Here is an 18,770-nt window from a genome sequence, read left to right as displayed (position 1 = left end):
TAAAAATTTCAGATTTCTAAATAAAATTAAAAAAAGGACTCTAAACCATCTAGAGGTACAGAAAGCTGCCAAATATGGTTATTATGTTCCACTTGAGAGATCCCAGAATTGCCAACGGCTTCTGTGTGCGTAACTTCAAAGTTTTATTTTCAGGAGACATCTCTTTAGATGGGGAAGGGGCATTGAGATGTAAAGGAAAGGGAATTCTGTCCTAAAACACAGCACTTCACAAAGTGCCAGAGGGCACATCAACTTCGCTGTCAGTTAGATATTTTTCTCCTCCAAAAGATTAGAAATGGTCATTCCAGGCAAGAGAATTATTTAAACTTCAGAACACAAATGATCATAATATTTGTTTTGATTTCCTACTCTAGCCTACTTGTGCAGGATTTGGCAGATCAATAATGGTTAAATGTCAGACCTACACAATATGTAGGTTGAAGAGCAAAAGCGATGCATCAGAGCAATTTCTGCAACTCAATGAATTGCCTGGAAAAAAACAAGTTTTGTTGTTTGCAGAGTGCCAACCATTTGACCAAATGCTAAATTTACAGCTGGCCAGAAAATCCTCATGTAATTCAACCCTGTCCACTTCCAGTAAAAGAAGGGAATAAAGGACATAGGAATAGCACTGGGAGGGTTGCACAAGCCTGGTCCTCAGCAGCAGTGGTCAGCAGGAGCTGGTTGTCTGAGCCCTCACGCCCTTACAAGTTACCAGAATTACTGAACTGGTGATAAATGCAGCTGGAAAACTGCTCTGGTGTGGGCAAAGGAGTAGGAGGAGTCTGCACAAAGAAGCCTCTGGGATAGCTGCTCAGCAGGCACTTGCCATTCCATACCTGCTTATAGGCAGCATGAGGAGAAAGGGAGGGCAGGTTTAGGGATGCAGGAGTAGGTGAGAGGCAGCAGAAAGCAACAAGCAGGGATTTGTGACCTCAGATGTTCTTGTTTTAATGATCCAGACACGCATGTGCTTAACTCCTCACAGCACTGCATCTACCACGGTAAGTAAAGGTAATATGGAATTGCACACCCAAACATGGAATTCTCATTTTGTTTTCCTTCTGTGGCTGTATGCAAGGACTGAACAGATGCAAATTCCTACACCCACACAGAGAACATCCTAAACACAATAAAGCAGATTGTCTGAACTATTCTGCTGAGATTCCAGGCAGATAATTTATCATCATCACCAATAATCCTCCAAAACAAGACACTGTGTTCGAAGGGAGCCTGCCAGAAAGATGGAGAGAGACTATTTACAAGGCCCTGGAGTGACAGGACAAGGGGCAATGGCTTCACACTGACAGAGAGTAGGTTTAGATGGGATATTGGGACAAAATTCTTTCCTGTGAGGGTGGTAAGGCTTTGGCACAGGCTGCCCAGAGAAGCTGTGGCTGCCTCATCCCTGGAAGTGTTCAAGGCGAGGTTGGACAGGACTTGGAGCAACCTGGGATAGTGGAAGGTGTTCTTTCTTTAAGTTTAACAGATATTTCAGAAGGAAGGGGAGAAAGGGGATGAGGGACTTAGTAAGTGAATTGCTTATTAAATTTATAGCTATGTAAACATTTCATTAGTAGAGTAATATCTGGAAAGCATTACAAAAATACCATTGAGCAAATTAATAAAATACTATCACTCTTTTAATAAAATATTACAACTCTTATTATCAATACTGTTCTCCACAGTTTTAGTAATTGCAGGAGACTCAAATCCAAAGTTATGACATCATACCCTCAGATAACATGGAGTTCTATTCCCAATATTCTGTGTCTTGCTCACAACACACTCACGTTTTTGCTCTATAGCATTAGTTGTGATCAGTCAGTTCGGTATCAGACCCAGCAGAGACAAGGAGGTTACTCTATAGGCATTTTTCCAACAACAAAATACAAAAGGTTTATCCTGGCATTACAGACTAAACTGTTTGTCCTATGCTGGAGCTTCATATGGGGCACTGGAAAAACAGCCTGGAAGCCAAAATTCTGAAAAAGCCCCAGATCAATCTTTATTCCAAACATACACAGATGCATTTATTTCCTGATTTCTTTTTTCAGAGAACAACAAAGAGAATTCTAGGAAGCATGAATCTGTTTCATATTGAATGAAGTCCAATACATTTCTGGGAACCCTGGACAAGTTCTTAAAAAACAAGTAAGACAGTGGGCCCTGTAAGGGATGGAAGGGTCATCCAGAGAAACCAGGTAGCTTTATCCCCCCAAGAGGACTGAAAATAACTCTGTGACTGCACATATTTAATATAGGTATCTGGACTGACCCTTGTCTTTTAGACCAGAGGGATAAACTGAAGAGAAAATGCCAATTTTGCAGGTTTTTCCTTCAATCTAAGGAGGAAAAAGACATTAAAAGAGAATCAAATTGTCATCCAATGTGCCCAACTGTTCAGCTAAGACCTCTCTGGGAGTGATGTGAACCATCTTAAAAGGAATCCAAGCCAAAACCACTCGACAAAGTCCAGACCCGACAGATACGTCTGGACCATCTTCATCCACTTCTAAAGCAGACCACACTAAAATTCCACCCTGCCCAAAGCCTGCTGCTCAAGGAATCCTGGAGTTACCTCCAAGTCACTCCTCCATCTTGAGCTTTGTCTGAAAATTCATCCTGGGTTTCCCTGTTCTATTTGTGCTGCCATGCAGGAGTTTTCCATGCAGTGGCTGTACCTTCCTTTAGGAGACTGTTTCCAAAATACTGAGTAACATATCCTAATGAAGCTGTATCTCATCCTTGGAGCTTAGTTGTGTCACCTACAAATTCAGACACATTCTTGGCCCAAGGCATAGAGACAGGTCTGCTGAACAGGGCTGATGCTATAGAATCAAGAAATACCCTTGGACAGAAAAGCTGAAAACCAGTAACTTAATATATATAATAACTTTGATATGCCCAAGGTATCTGAGGGGAGTTTAAAGCTTTCATCTTTGAGCAATCACCTGGCAAGCCTTTGTAAATACTTCCAAGCCTCTATCAGACTGTTAATTCCCCTGTTTCAGAGTAAGGGCACTGCTGGGAATACACTGTGTCATCAGTTTGTAAGGCAGGTGTGGGATAAAGGAATAAGGACAGTGACCTGGCTGCAGCTTTTGACTGTAATTCCGGGAAGGCGACGTGGCCTCGGACCACATGATCGATCTGAAAAAGAGAAAATCAACACTTTTAGGATGATGGCATCTTAAAACTCCAGTCCTGCAAAAGTGTCATAACTTTAAAAAGACAAGGGAGTTTCTAAATTACTCATGAAGTGTTAAGTCCTAGTGAAGCCAATGGCAGAACTACCACTGACATTCAGGATTTGGCTTATGAACAGCAAGGAAAAACATCCAACCTTGCACCAAAAACTGGCAAATTGCTCAGTGTGCAGCTCCTCAGTCAGGGGAGCAAGGTGACAGGATGATGTTTTTCCTGTCTCCAACAGCACGTGAGAGCATGTCCTCTGGTCTCTCCCATTCTCCTGCATGCTTATCCTCATTGGAATTCTACCAGGAACATCTCCTTGGCTCAAATCCCTACACCTTTCTCTATCACTCTGTTGAAATAAAACACAAGGTGTGTTGTCATCCTGATAGATGCTTCATACATTCACTACAGGAAACAAAATGTATACCCTGAGAAGCAATTACTGCTATAAAAGAAGATCAATATAAGCTCTGTGTTATACTGAATTTATAAATCAACTTGTCCTTTCAGTCCAGAGTGGTTACCATTACTCACAAAACAAAGTATCAGGTAGAATAATATGGGCTTTTAAGACAATAATTCAGCAGGTTTTGTGGCCTCTTGGTAATATCCCATCACAGATGACAGTAAAAGCTAAGGAGGCAAAACTAGAGCTATTCAAGAGCACTGAGTATTTTTGGCAATACCTATGGGCAGAAAGTCACATCACTATTTAATTTTTAACAGCATGAGTCCAGTCCTGAATCAATGTAGGAAAATATATAACGAAGCAAACACATCTGAACATTTCAATGAAAATAATGCCTGTTCTTCCTGAGATTGGCATCAGACAGAACTCAAACGTGTGTCTGCATTAGAAACAAAGCTCAGGCCTAAATTCTGCAATCTTGCATAATCCCCTCAGAACACAGGGGCAGCTCATAAATTCAGAAATAAATCTATAAATAAACATCACATGAAAACACTTCTACAGTAAACTGTTGCAGGAGTTATGAAGTTAGATATTTAAATGCTCTTAATTCAAGACATGGCCACATTAGGGATGCATCTAGAAACCCTTTTCTGCTATTTTTTATTTCACAGTTTCTAATTATGTCATGCCATCCTCTGTCTCTTTTGTGCTATATCTTTCTTCTTATAAATTTTGAAAATCCAGTGCAAAACCCATCTAACATACAAAAAATCCAAGCTTTTTCAGAACAAGAGGACTTAATCCTTCATTTGGACTCTACAGTTTTCAAAACCCAACATATTTCTTCAGCAGCTGTATAAAAAAAATTAATTAGAGCTTTTTAAAGGGAAGTGTATCAGCTCCACTTTTAAGAAGCTGAACAGACTGTTCACCTTTATGAAGGTAATTAACCTTGGGGCGGTGATCAAGCAATGAAAAGAACCCCAAACATATCCTTTTTGTTTGTTTGTTTTCAGAAGGCTTTAAGTGTGAGAAAGCAGGATCTTAAAAACCTTCAGCTTTAAAATGACAGAGCTAATGACTGCCCTGTACCATCCACACAGAGCACATGCACTGGTTTCCTCCCATGGCTTTTGCTATGGGTCCTAACAAGACCATACATTTTTTCCAGCAATTTCTTTAATGATTCAGGAACATCTTCTGGTTCTCTGGTACTAGAACAGAAAGGATTGTTTAAATAATATTTTTCAAACATCCTAACTGTCACAGTACATTATAAGTGTGGAACTATCCTGGGCCAGCTGAGAAAAACCACTGACTTATTGTATCCTCTCTAGAGCTTAGATAAGAGTATTTACCTGCTTTGGATTAAACAGATTGAGACTTCCCTCTCAAAAGTGTCTTGCAAAGAAACACCCAAAATTTGCCACTTTCCTTTTAAAATGGGGGTGTTTTGAGCATATATTATTTTATATATACATAATATAATGTATTTTTATATATATATTATTTAGTTTTATTTCTGGTTGTAGCAGTTACCTATAAAATAGGACACCTTTTGGTCCTAGCCCAATCTGGACCTGAAAAATTTAAAGCACACAATTAAAAAATTAAAACACACATCCCACCTGCTGCAAGAGCATTTTTTAGCCACAAGGCTAAGGATGGGCTGGAGGTGGGATGGGAAGCAAGGCTGCAGGAGAGGAAGAGGGGTGACTCTCCCACTGAAGCCGTGACAGCAGAGAGGAATGTCAAGCTGACGTGGCCAAGGGGAGAGCAAGGAGGGAACACCATTGACAGCTCAGTGCTTGGGGTGTGTCTGGGATGATCTGTGCTTCTCATTCAGTGACTCTTCCATGTGGAATGTGTAAGTGCAGGGGATGCCCCAACCTATTTCCTGGCTGTGTTCTCCCATCTCCAGGCTTTTAAAAAGGTGGCTGGTGCTGGGTCTGAGTCAGAGCAGCTCCACCTGCCACTGGTGACAGAGCAAACGCACCTGCACTCGGTGGGGTTACAGGGGACACCCACAGGCCTGGGCCTGCCTCCTGCAGCTTCTCACAAGGCCTTTGCAGCTCAGTCCTAAGAGCAGTCAGACTGGCCAAGGAGACACACGGGGAGCTCTGGAAGCTCCATGGTTGAGCAATCACAGAGATCTTGGTGGTACTTTTGGACTCAAGCCTAAATAAATGTCATATACATCTTGCCTTTCTTTAAATTTGACATCAGTGTTTTAGCTCTGACTTCCTGTAAGTAAGAAAATTCACTTTTTAGGTAATCCAGCCTGAGTTTAGGTTTTCATTGGTAAATTAAATTAGCCTAATACTGTTAGACTCTTTGTATTCATGGAAAGAACTGAGGTGACAGGATAACATGTTACTATATTACTATCTGTCCATAAAATACATCTTTAACTTATGCCCATCAATGAGCACAATTGATCTATGTGACACAATATGTGCAGTTTTCTTTATCTCAACCTCCTGCTGAAGTAAAGAATGAAGCCTATTGGCCTGTAAGATAATAACAATAATCATCATCATCACCATAAAAGGAAGACATGCCCTGTATATAATCCCTTATCCATATGCAAATGAACAGTTTGTAAGAGACATAACAATCAACTAATTGTTCATTGCTTTGAGCAGCCTGTATCTCCCCTGATCTTACAGAGGTGCTTCAGGCAGAGCTCTGCCTGAACCAACAGTGAAGTTATCCCAAATGACAGCAATTATGCCAGACCTCCCATCCTGGAGTCTGCCTGTGTCTCCAAACACTCACCAGCTTTCCTGTAGCACTTTGACCTCCCTCATTCAACCACAGTCCAGGTACCATTGCAGAGAAATATGGTCCCCAAACACCAGGAACAAAAATGGGTTTTTCACTGACCTGTAAAAGCAAAAGAAAGCTCTCATGAGTCAAACTACCTGTTAAAGTAGGGACTTCACAACTAATGCTTGGCAGCTCCTGGAGTCCAAGACTGAAACAATTCCTGCTCCTCCACAGAAGTTACCAGCAGGAGTGGAGATCCAAGGTTGAGATTTATTCCAAGGATAATGTGGAGATCTTCCAATCGCATCACTTTTAGCTCACATGACACAACTGCAGCTACTTTTCACACAACTGCCCCCACCCTGACAGCACAGTTTCAGGAATGGGAGCTGTATTTTACAGGAAGAAGGAAAGTGCCTCATTTCTCCAGAAAAACACCTTATTTAGAATGAACAGTTGGATACAACGCTCTATTGATTGTCCTCAGCAAATACAGACAATGTACTCGGTGATGGGTGTTTGCAGAGTTAGGAATTGGGAGGGAATCCTGCTGCCAGAGGACACTGCTGCAGTGCTCCCACAGAGCTGCCAGAAGACTTGGGTGCCTTGTGTGGAAGCTGCAAACCTGGGCTGGGCAAAGAGGGATGTGCTTGGTATGGCCAACAGGAAACATGTGCCTGGTTAACATCAGAATGTGCCTCTTACTCAGGCTCAGCTTTACATAAACCACTCCTTCCTTCACAGCCGTGAAGGCAGATCAAGGCAGGTATCTGAGCACTCTCCTACAGAAACAACAAGCCCCTCTTCACACCAATACACCCCCCTGTGCACAGTGACAGCTGCCCCACACAGTGTTTTAGTGGTTAGACCACTCAGGATGTGGGAAACACTGCTTCATTTCCTTTCTCTGCTTCAGAAGATGCAAATTACCACTTTATAAGGGTGGAGGGCATTTTCCTTCCTCCTAAAAAGCTGTTCCACTTTCAGTAGACCAGGTAGACTTTCTCAGCTTTCATTCTGGGTCAGCAGAAGGCGTAAGGAGGTCCTAGTACTTGCTCCAAAGCCTAGTTGTGTATTCCTGACTGGTTGAACATTGAATTCTGGCAGCAGGGGCTGGAGGAGAAAGGTCACCATCCCCTCCCAGGCTACCTTCTTCTCTTGGAAGCAGAATTCATATTTTCTCTTCCAGGACCACATACACAAGAGAACAGCAGTGCAGTCCTGCACTACCACATGATGTGTGATGCACTTCCCACCATTCCATGTTAATGGGATGGTTAAATCTGCAACTGTTGTTTTCTAGAAGGTGCTTTGCTCCCAGAGAAGGAAACAAGAGAATTAATTCCATAACAAAACAAGTCTGTATGTTTTCAATGCTGCAACAGCAAAAAAGAGTGGTCTCAGTCAATGGAACAATGGGGTTTTTTGTATTTAGACCTTGCTCCTCATTAGCAAAATTCTAGACCCATTGAAGGATGCTTAAGGTTTGCTATTGATTCAATAAGGCCTGGATTTCATGTCAAAACAGTTTTGAGGCCTGTTCCTGTTAAACATGATGCACATTCTCCGTATATTTAAACAGGCCAAACTTTAAAGACAGTTTTTACAAGCAACGAGGGAATATGCTCCAAGATGCAGTTTACTGGCATTTGTGCATCACACATGTTTAGTAAATACAGCAGCAGGGAGGTTTCTGCACAAACAATAGTCTGTTCCAGCCATAAACTCACAGTACAGCTGATTCTTGTCATGAAGTTAAGTAGGAAAACAAAAAACCCAAAAATTTGTTTCTCAAAATACATCAGCACAGTGTCAAGAAATAGTGATTTCTCTCAGGAGGGCATCTAACAAATACAGGAATCTTGCTGGATTCTCCGTTATCAGCTCTAAAGCCCTGACTTACTTTCCCTAAAGATGTAAGTGCACACATGTGTCTGTGTGTCTGTGCAAGATTTTGGCTGACTAAACCAATTATAGAGCAAGAATAGCTACACTGAATTCACAAAGGCATTTATGACTCGAAGTGGACGAAGCTACGTCAAAAACATTGCGGAGACATTTGGTTTTGTTTTGTTTTCTCTTAAAACTACAAATTAATACAGCTTTGAGTTTTCATCACCTCGATGGGGCAAGGCTTCTTTTACAATTTCAATGAGAAAATGAAGTGCAAGAAAAAGCAAATCCTAAACTAAGCTGATTTTTAGACCTATTCCACATCACTGACCTTACTGAGAACACACCATGTCTGTATCTCCTCCCAACTGGTGATGGAAGCGTGGGGAGAACCCAAACATCCCGTCTCATTCCCATCTGATAGCTGTGGACACAGCATTTGTCTCTACAGGTGACAAGGAACATTTAGGGTAAAAGGGGCCAGGGACTTTGAAGTCTTATCTCAGGAAATTTTTGATGCAGCAAACTTTGCAGTGTTCTGTAGTTCACTGAAGGAAAAACCTAGTTACACCAAATGGATCAAGCTTAAAATCCAACTGCTGTGTAGTCTGAAAAAATAAATAGCCAAAGGGCACTGAAAGCATAAAGTTGCTTTGTAGAAGGACAATATACTTTATAAAATAAAAACAAAAAACACACCTTTTTTTCACCATTAGTCCACAATTTAGCAAGTTGTCCTCTGTGTCTGATAAAACCAAAAGGTTTAAATTCATTAGAAGACCAAACTCTCCCTGCAGTGAGTACTTCTGGTCTAGTACTTTGGACACCTGCAAGAATTTGCCAGGACAGGATATTTCCATGCTGGCTGCTCTCAAATTACACTGAGACCTTCCTATCATCTTACTACTGAAGTACTGTCTGTTCACATTCCAGCAAACTTTCAACACAAGAACAGAGCAAACAAGGGAACTGGGAATTGCCACACTGATGGACAGAGGCAGTGGGGTTTGGTTATCAGTTACTTGGTTATCAGTTATCAGTTTTATTGCTGTGGGAACTTTTAACTGGAATAAAAGAACCTTGGCTATTATGCATTATTTGATGACAGGGCATCATCAGATCTCCTATTTCCTCCTCTCACTTAAGGGGTTTAATTCACATTTTCCCTACTCTGGGTTTTGATGCATGAGGAAAGTGAGAAAAATGGGAATAACATTCTCCCCAAAACAGACACCAAATCTTTGAGAAGTAACAGGGTGAACATCCTTCCATAGCTCTATGCATAAGAAATAGCAAATGGTTTCCATTTCCCTTCCTTGAAATATTTGGATGATGATTAAGTCTTTCAGGCCATGCAGCAGCTGGCGTTTGTATTTTCATAACAAAAGGTCCGTATTCTGTTTGAGTATACATCCCACCCAATCCCACCAAAACACATGACTACACAGAAGTGTAAGGTTGGAGAAAAAGTGTAAAGTTTGCCACAGAACCCAGAAGAAAAGCACAATTTGCCAGATTCAGGGCTATTTTTGTTACACTAATACCATGTCTCTTTTATAGCTTTCAATTGCCTTCAGACATTCTCATGATGATATAGGAGGATCAATGCCATTATTTTTTTTTCCTTTAATGAGCTTAAGAAAATCCTTAATCTTTTTAGTAGAAAAACAACATGTGTTTTAGATTTATGGGCAATTGATTTTTATTTTGAAAGCAAATAAGAGATGTCATCCTTCTATGGAAGTTAACATACAAATTCAAAAGGAGCCTCAGATTTTCTGCCTTCCATTTAACTGAAATTCTTTCTGTGACACACTCCTATTGCAAACATATTAATGTTTATTATCTTTTACAAAGAGTGAAACTGAACACAGAGAGGATTTCCTCTGCTAGACCTCAGAATGATCTCTGCACAACAACGAAGCAGGAATTAGAAGACTGGAGATGAGAAGCTGAACTTATTCACACTTTGAGTCATAAGCTGCACCTATAAATATTTCAGTTGAACGTGTTCACATCGAGACTGTTGCCCCCATGTGTGACGATGCCAACTTACCCAAGGATTATACTCAGCCATGCAATTTCACCTCACAGTTACTCTGTCTGCTGATGGGAAAGAACCTCTTTTGTGCAATAAAATGCCACCTTTCCATGTCTCCCCAACACACACACTCCTACTTGCTCAGCCCCATCATTTCAGATGAAATGAGCATTAAGCAGTTCCAAGATTCCTGCTCATTTGAAGGGAAAAAGGCTTGAACACCTTCTGAAAGGGAGAAGAAGGGAAATAAAGTTCTGTCTGGGAGGGTTTAACCTCGGCATGTGCTTTATAAAAGATCATACTAATATGTAAGATATGTAAACATTATAGAGCAATCAGAAACAAATGAAATGATGAATTCAGTTTAACAATATTCAGCTGTGGTGCAAGTGCCAGAAGGCACTTTTTGTTATGAATAGATCATTTGGATGGGTTACAGACCAGATTTGAACCCTGGCGTGTGCTAGGAAAATCAGTGTCAAACTACCTCAGATCAGAAGGTATCAGCAGTACATCTGGCAGCCCACAGAAATGAAAAATGTCTTTAAAATATATAAAGCTCTATAGAACTAAGCTAAAGTATGAGAGGACCTGCTTAAATGGCACTAATATGAGATATGTAATGTATTTAATTTATTTTAGTCCTTCCTACTTGCCTCTCCCCTTAGAACAAAAAGAGGCAAAAAAAGTCACTTCTATTATTAAAGTCATAGAAAAAAAAGCAGGACAGGCTAACTCAGGGCTCCTGTAAGTGAATCAGGGGAGCCAGTGCCTCCAATCCAAAGTAAGTTCAGCTTTCAGGACTATCATTTGGTTCAAGGATGGAACAGAACACAGACCTTCACAGAGGAGCATCTCCCAGGCACCCAGCCATCCCATAAAATGAGCAAGTGGCAGTGGGAGATTTATTTTACTTAGCTTTGTTTTGCCAGACTAGCCATAATGATCAGGCACATGCTTGTGTTTCCTCCTCAGTTTTATGTAAATGTTACGGCAATCAGAGACAAGATAAAATAAAACACACCACACTGGCGAGAGCAGGTTTGGGGAATCATGAATTCCAGCAGAATTTTCTTCCTTAGTTGACACCATCTGTTGCTGGTGTAGGCTTACACAAACTCCTTCAGTAACACTGACAAGAGAATTTGCTATTACCTGAAAAGTAAATCTTTACATTAAAAAGGTACATATCTTGTGCCATTTTCATTTCTGCTTTCCAATATTGTGTCTCTGAGGTCTGGCAGCATTCTGGTATCACTATCAGATTCTCTATTTTCTTACAGAGACAGAAAATCAGATTTCTGCTGAACTCTTCTTGACTTACACTCACTTACATGAAAGCAAAATTAAACCTTCACTCTACTATCACAACTTTTTTAGAGTAATTATTTGCTAACAAGAAGCTAGGTCAGAAAATTTGTTTGAAAATCACCTCACTTATCAGCTTCTATAGCCAGAAATTCAGAATAACAGCTGCTTTTGTTAGGCTAAGACAGGTATGAAGAAAAGATCTAAGATATTAATGGAGAGCAGAGAAAGAAACAAGGAAAAGCACCGTATCAGTCACCACTAATAAATGCCCTTTACAGTTCGGCACTTTGATCAGTGACAAGTCAAATACTTTCATTAACTTCTCTGCTGACTTTTAACTTTCAAAGTTTCTGACTGACTGTGGATTGAGAATACTGACATTCATTCAGGTCAGGGGCTTTACATCGATGCATAAAATCCTGTATTAAGAAAACTGTATCATTTTGCTTCTGCTGACAGATGGGTCTTATAAAGCTCCTTGACCCCAACTCTCTGACAAAGAATGAAAGAGATTCATAAAAAAAAAGAGAGCATTCAAAGGGAAACCCAAGAATGTTTCATTTCTAGGTTTCTGGTTCAAACTTAGGTCATAATAATAGCTACTGAATGTGTGATTTAATAACTGCACTTGCTAGTGGCATTTATATTAACGGGGTGGAGTTGGGGCATGAAATTATATTTTCAGAGAACTGATGCCTACTCTAAAATTGCCATCCTGGCATTATTTCTCAAACACTAAATGGGTTTAAAACTAAACAGAGTTCCCTGTAACTCTGGAGGTAATTCTCTACATTAAACTTATGGTGCACACAGTCAACTTCTTAAAATATGTTTATTATTAGCAGTAATTACATGTTAAACACATAACAGCATCCCAGCTTTAGCCTGACGCAAAATATATTTAAGAAAACAAGGTCTTGGAACACAAGAAATGTACTTCAGAACACAAGGGAAATTAAAATTTATTACTATTCCAATTCCTATAGGTCATCCACTACCAGCAATTTATTTGCTTATATTTTAAGCCAAAGTCCCTGCCCATCATGGGTTTGCTATGCAGCTGCACAGCCTGTGGTGGCAAGTCACCCAGCTCTGCTCCACGTGACAGGTTGGCATCCCCTGAGCCATCCACGGTGACAGATTTACTCTGCAATGATATTAAGACTAGGCCACAAAAATGTTTGCACAGAGCTCACTTTATCCCACTGGCAGCATGGAATTTACTTGAGTGGCAACAACACAGAGAGAGAACGTGGACTTCGGGGTTCTGCCTGAACACATCCGCCCACGGATGGTTTTGGTAACCTGTTTACATCCAGTTGAAGAACTCTGGCTTATGTGACACAAAACACTTCCATAAATGCCTTGCTAAATATGCATCCCATCACTTATTACCAAGGCTATGCCACAGAGACCTGGAAAATTTTTAAGCCTTAGTGAATCTCATTTTGCTCTGAGAATGGCAACAGAACGAATCAAAGCAGAACAAAATTCTCCAACTATGTCGATCGAGGTTGTGCAACAACAAAAACACAATATTCAAAGCCATCAGGCAGTATTTTTGCAGCACAAGATACTGCAAGATAAGATTTCTGACTGTGGAGCCAGACAAGGTTGAAAGAGGCAGATAGAAAGGCAGATACCACCCAAACCAGAAACAATCATACAAGAGAATCAAAGGGTTCTGAGCACTGCCCAGAGCATAAACTTATGGCCAGAGAGTGGTCTGTGGGAGGGAAGTTGAAACAGAAACATGTATTCAGTATTATTTTTTTGCCCAAGTTGGTTTCTTTTGTGTTGGCTATAGTACAGCCATGTTTTATGTCCCCCACATCCCCTCACTGGCTCATGGGATGAGGGTGAAGGGCAATTGCTGGCAGGGCTGGAGCTCTGGTAGAGTCACATGCGCCTCCTGAGCCCTCAGGATCTGAGGCCACTGGTGTGAGAGGCCTTGGAGGAGAGTTTATAACCAGAAAATCTAATTGTATTGATATTGCTTACTTACCCACCACAACAGCAGTAAGAACACAAGCCCAGCACATTTCAGCTTGGCAAGGTGCCCAGTGTAGCTCCCCACAAAGGAGGTGGGTGACAATATGGAAACAGAGATGTTATTTGTGCTGCTTACTCTGAAATTGATAATATCACAAACTTGTCTGGCAAAAATCAAACCATTCACAACCACAGGAACAGGTTTAAGTAAAAATTACCAGAATTAGAAACATACAGAGAGTATGCATCAAATGCAGACTGGTAACTGAAATTTCTGGTGATGGTTTGGAGCTCATATCCCTGTTCAAGCCCTGTGTTCATTATTTCCCAGACAAAACACTCAGGTACAACCTAAAACCAGGAGACACAAATGCGTTCTTAGGGACTATTGTTACCTCTTATTGCAAACAGTAACCCATATGAGAAGGGCAGCAAAATGTGAATTACGTGCACGCAGAACTATTTCTAATTTTCTAAATTCTCCATCAAACATTAACTGGTCTACAAACTGGAGACCAAACAAGGTACGTGATTACCCAGTAAAGAAACGACACTCTTAGGGCAATTTGATTGTTTCATCTCTGAAAATATTTCAGGTGAGTTATGTGTTGGGACTATATACTGCACAACCTGGCTTTATATCTAACAAGAACTAATTTGAGTAAAACTTCACTCAGTTTATTAAACATTTGCATGGTGAGATTTTTATTCAAGGCTACATAAGGAAAGGTATTTGAAAAATGTTTAAATCTTATGATTTTTAATAAAAGAATAGGTTGACTCACAATAATATTAGTTATTCAAGTTGTATTTAGTTTATATTTGTTGGTATAAAGAGAAATTTATTTGGACCAACAGCTCAAGAGAAGAGAAGAAGAGGAGAAGAAGGTAGAAGGAAGAAGAAGAGGAGGAAAAAGAGGAGGAGAATGGGGAAGAGGAGGACAATAAGAAGGGGAAGGGGAAGGGGAAGGAGAAGGAAGAGGAGAAGGAGAAGGAGAAGGAGAAGGAGAAGAATGACTTGACTAGACATACTCCTCACCAAAGAAGATGAGCACATACTCAGACATTAAGAGCTTTAAAACTAATTCACCAGCAGAAGTATAAGGCAGTGTTTGGGGGTTCCCCCTTTCACCCAGAGGATAATAGATCTTAAAACAGTTAAAACACATCAATTAAAATGTCGCTTAAAACTGATAACAATAACAAAAAAAATCAAATTTAGCAAAAAGACACCCCTGTTTTACTCAGCTGCATTTTAAAAACGTAACAGATCAGACTCTTGTCAAGAGCAGGGAATGCAAGAAGAGGTCACAGGCTGCACTTGTATGAGTGGGTGCTGTGGGACTCAACTAACTCAGTGATCTTCTTAAACACAGCACAGACTCCTCCTACACCTCTGCATGCAGGCCCATTTTCTGACAGCAGCCAGGTCCAACCTCTTCATCTGAGCTGCCTGTGGGTATTTTCTGCTTTTTTTCAATATGCTGCATCAATTTTCAGCCCAAGGTATGTTTGGTATTAGGATGTCTCAGGGTACAGCCACATGAATAAATTATTATGGGCCAAACTAGCAGGTCAGTTGCCCAGCAAAACCACCTCTACTCATCATCCTTCTGTGGTGTATCGTGTGACAGATCCCAGGGACCTCGCACATTCCACAGGAAACCAGGGCCAGGAGTGCTGCTCTGAGCTGCTGACACTGTGCAAACACACACTACAGATTATTCAGTTAATTTCTTCATCTGTCTCTGCTCTTATTACTTGATCATACAACAGGATTTTAAAATTCTACTTTCACTTTTTTTTTTTTCTAATACTGACCTTATGAAGGAAGCTTTCAGTGGTATCAGCTTCGAACATTAACCAGTAAAGCTGCACAACTGATGCTCATTTTAAATAAAACAATCTTTTTCACATTATAAAACCCTGCCATTTTCCTGAGGGGAAAATGGAGTACAAGGCTGGTACCTACCTCTCCTACTGTAAACTTTTGACTTCCTCCCTTTGCACTCAAAACTCCAAATTCTGAAACAGAAAATAAAACCAGGAAAAAATTTAAATTATACTGGAAGCAAAATGCTCTTCATTTTTTTTGTCTTACTGTTACCTATTTTAAAACTGAGATTTTAAAAAAACAACATTTCTCTGCCAAAAAAATGTATTTTTATAGATTTCTTTTTCAGCCAGGAAAAGATGTTAGTAAAATGAGAGACAGACAGGCAGATAGAAGAAAACTTCAGGCATGATTAAACAAATAGGGTGAGTATATATTTTATTTTCATTATATTTTGCCTACCTCATCAAGGCATGGAAACTCAACGATAAGAAACTCTTCAGCTCACAGCATTTAGGGCAGTTTTAAACCTTCCCAATTAACTTTCTTCTCGTGAGGAGAGATCAAAGAGTGAGTGCTCTAGTTCAAAAATGGTGCTGAAATCCAAACCACGTACAACAATAGCCACCAAACTCCCACAAGGCTGCCAGCAATGTCCTTGCAGCTCCTTCCCATCAAATCTTCTCCCAGCTGTACACGGAGACCTGTCCCTCCAGGTACTTTTTCATAAAAGACAGGTACAACCTGTATTCTCATGATCTCTCCTCATGCCCCAAGGAAAGAGTTGTGAGGAGGATTAGAGATATCACAAACATGTGATCCATGACCCACCGTTTGAAAGCAGATGATGCACCGTGGAATTAAGGTGCAAAGAAGGGTTGTATGTGATGCACCTCTCGGCCACCTCACCTTATCTTTACCCAGGAGCACTCCGGCCACAGAGGCTGAGAGGGCCACATCTGAACAACGTGTTCCTCAAGTCCTGCTCCAGTTCTTTCTGAAATTTGGCTGCTGTGTGCAAAAGATGGAAGTTGTAATGGGAGGTGAGTGGTTGAAAGTTGGCCACTTAAAAGCACAAACTAGAAGAGGAGCAGGGCTTAATGATACCTGTATCAGGAATATTAAATAACCACCCCACCAGGCCACTTTGAGGTGAACAATTAGAGAGGGGAATTATAAAAATCAATACTGTGGAACAGACACAAACTTCTCAACCTTCTACAAGATCTTTTTCCAGTGATCTCCTGACCATGAGTGATGACTTGATGAACTCCTGTGGGCAGCAGACTCTCAGGTTTCCATTCATGTGGGTATAATCCACCCACGAGGCATCAAAAAACCCTGAGTCATATCTATGAATCAGGGTCACGAACCTCACACGTGATGGAAGGGAACAGCAGCTTGGGCTGAGGGAGCTCTACCATCTTGGAAAGCTGCACCCTGAGACTCCTGTCGTAAAGAGGCAAGCCCTGGGCACTGCTGAGGTAGAACTGAAACCAATGAACAAAAAATGTGAGCAGTAAAATTGATCCTTCGAATTGAGCAACAGGGAAAAAGACCAAGGTGATAGAAAAATACACCTGAGACCACTGGGATGGGGAGGCTGCCTGGGGTCCAACAGGTGATCTTCTAAAAATTACCATAAATTAAAAGGTGTTAGAGATAAGCTTGTTTTGTTTGTAGATAAATGATGCTGTTTAGTAGAATGAATGGTTTAATGAGGCACTGTCAGATGGCTGAGACACTGAATCAAAGAACAGGGAACTGTCCCCAGAGAACAGCTGGAGCAAGTGGGTCAAACCTGAATCGGTACAGGGAGAGGCCAGGAGGGTCTAGAGAGTGGTGTCGGATTAGTCAGAGATATTTACAGGATGGGTCTCCAGGAGGTCACAATGGGAGCAGAGAGAAGTCTAAGCACATGGAACTGCCTCTGGAACCATCCCTGGGTTTGCTGTCCCTGGACACAGAAAAGACAATCCTGGTGTCCTCAACAGAAAATCTGCACTCCTGTTAAGTTTGTGTTCCTTGTATGTTCCTTGTATGAGTTTAACCTCCTGTGTTTGTTCCAGGAAGCAAACTTGGAACTAAGCCTGGAACAATGTGAGAGTTTCAGCTCTGGAAGAAGTTAAATAAGAATGAATTCTGGGGTAATTATTCCACACTCATTCAGTGTCCACCATTTCCATCTGTCTAAATAAGAGATGCAGAAACTTCCAATGTCTTATCAGGGACCTTGACTGAATGCTCAGCTTTGAAAAAAACCCTTACACTCAATGAATCTTGACTGTTCCAAGCCTGAATGTTCCCATACATTTACTTCTGCTTTTTATCAGAATCCATTAGCACTAAGCATATTTATGTTTCAGCTTGGGAAAGTACACAGCAGACACACAGTAGCAGATCGTCCTTTTCTTTGTATTCCCAAAGGTCAAGGTTTCTTACATAACTTGGTAAAAAAAGGCCTTTAATCTGTTAAGTTGTTTTCAAGATCCAAACCAGAAAAAAAGCACCCACATTTGTGATGGATTCAGATGCTTTCTGCTAAGCACTTAAGCACCAGCAGTCCTGCATTGATTTATTTTATTGTTTTATTTAGTGAAATGTCTGGATACAGATATACAGATTAACCTTTCTTTTTTCTCATATTTACTGTGTCGCCTTCCTTGAAATGGGAACTACAAGTGTTTTGATAAATGGATTGAGAGGTTGTCTGGTTACACCACGGTTTCTACTTGTGTCCTTACTGAGATGCTGCTGTGTCCCCTTCTCCAGCAGTGCTGCTCCATGACTCACTGCAGTTCCTTCTGTGCCTCTCAGAACAATAGCTCACAGGGGATACAGGGCCTCAAACGAGCTACAATTTACACCACCCATTTATTTTTACTTCTCCTCCAATGATAGATACTCACTGTCACAAAATGCCAGTTTATGTGAAGATTATAAATCTTCCAGCACAGACAACCAACTGCAGGCCATTTTAAATATGTGCTTTATAACACTACAATTTGGCTGCTGTGGTAAATTAAATCCCTTAAAGCTCATCACAATAAGAACTAACTCTCCTCAAGTTTAAAAAATAAAATCAGAACCCAAAGATCCATGCAGCCCACTAAGCTGTTAACAGTGGGCAGGAACAGGTGCTTAGGGAAGATCATAGGAACACAGTAAACATATAATAATTCCTCCCCAAAATGTCCTCCCAGCCTCCAGTGACATTAAATTCAAGCAAATTTCTGTTCTTACTTCCAATCAATTAAGTCTTCAAAAGTGACTGAGATTGCAAACAAACCCCATTTTCATGAACATTGGCTACGTCTCAG

At 40.7% G+C, this 18,770-nt stretch overlaps 1 protein-coding gene across 3 annotated transcripts in view; it reads right to left on the bottom strand.

Moving 5' to 3' along the window:
* Positions 1-18,770, bottom strand: part of FGGY (FGGY carbohydrate kinase domain containing) — a 140,112-nt gene that overhangs the window by 35,827 nt on the left and 85,515 nt on the right. For all 3 annotated transcript variants that reach the window (XM_050306563.1, XM_050306562.1, XM_050306561.1), the window contains 2 exons: positions 6,389-6,496; positions 3,092-3,153 (listed from right to left, as the gene is read on the bottom strand). In XM_050306563.1, coding sequence (XP_050162520.1) covers positions 3,092-3,153; positions 6,389-6,496 — 170 coding nt within the window. The remainder of the gene's footprint in view (positions 1-3,091; positions 3,154-6,388; positions 6,497-18,770) is intronic.

The sequence above is a fragment of the Myiozetetes cayanensis genome, unplaced genomic scaffold (genome assembly GCF_022539395.1).
Source record: "Myiozetetes cayanensis isolate MyiCay16 unplaced genomic scaffold, myiCay2020 scf12, whole genome shotgun sequence".
NCBI classification, from domain to species: Eukaryota; Metazoa; Chordata; class Aves; order Passeriformes; family Tyrannidae; genus Myiozetetes; species Myiozetetes cayanensis.
The sequence above is the reverse complement of the archived record's forward strand: the minus strand, read 5'-3'. Positions and strand labels throughout refer to the sequence as shown.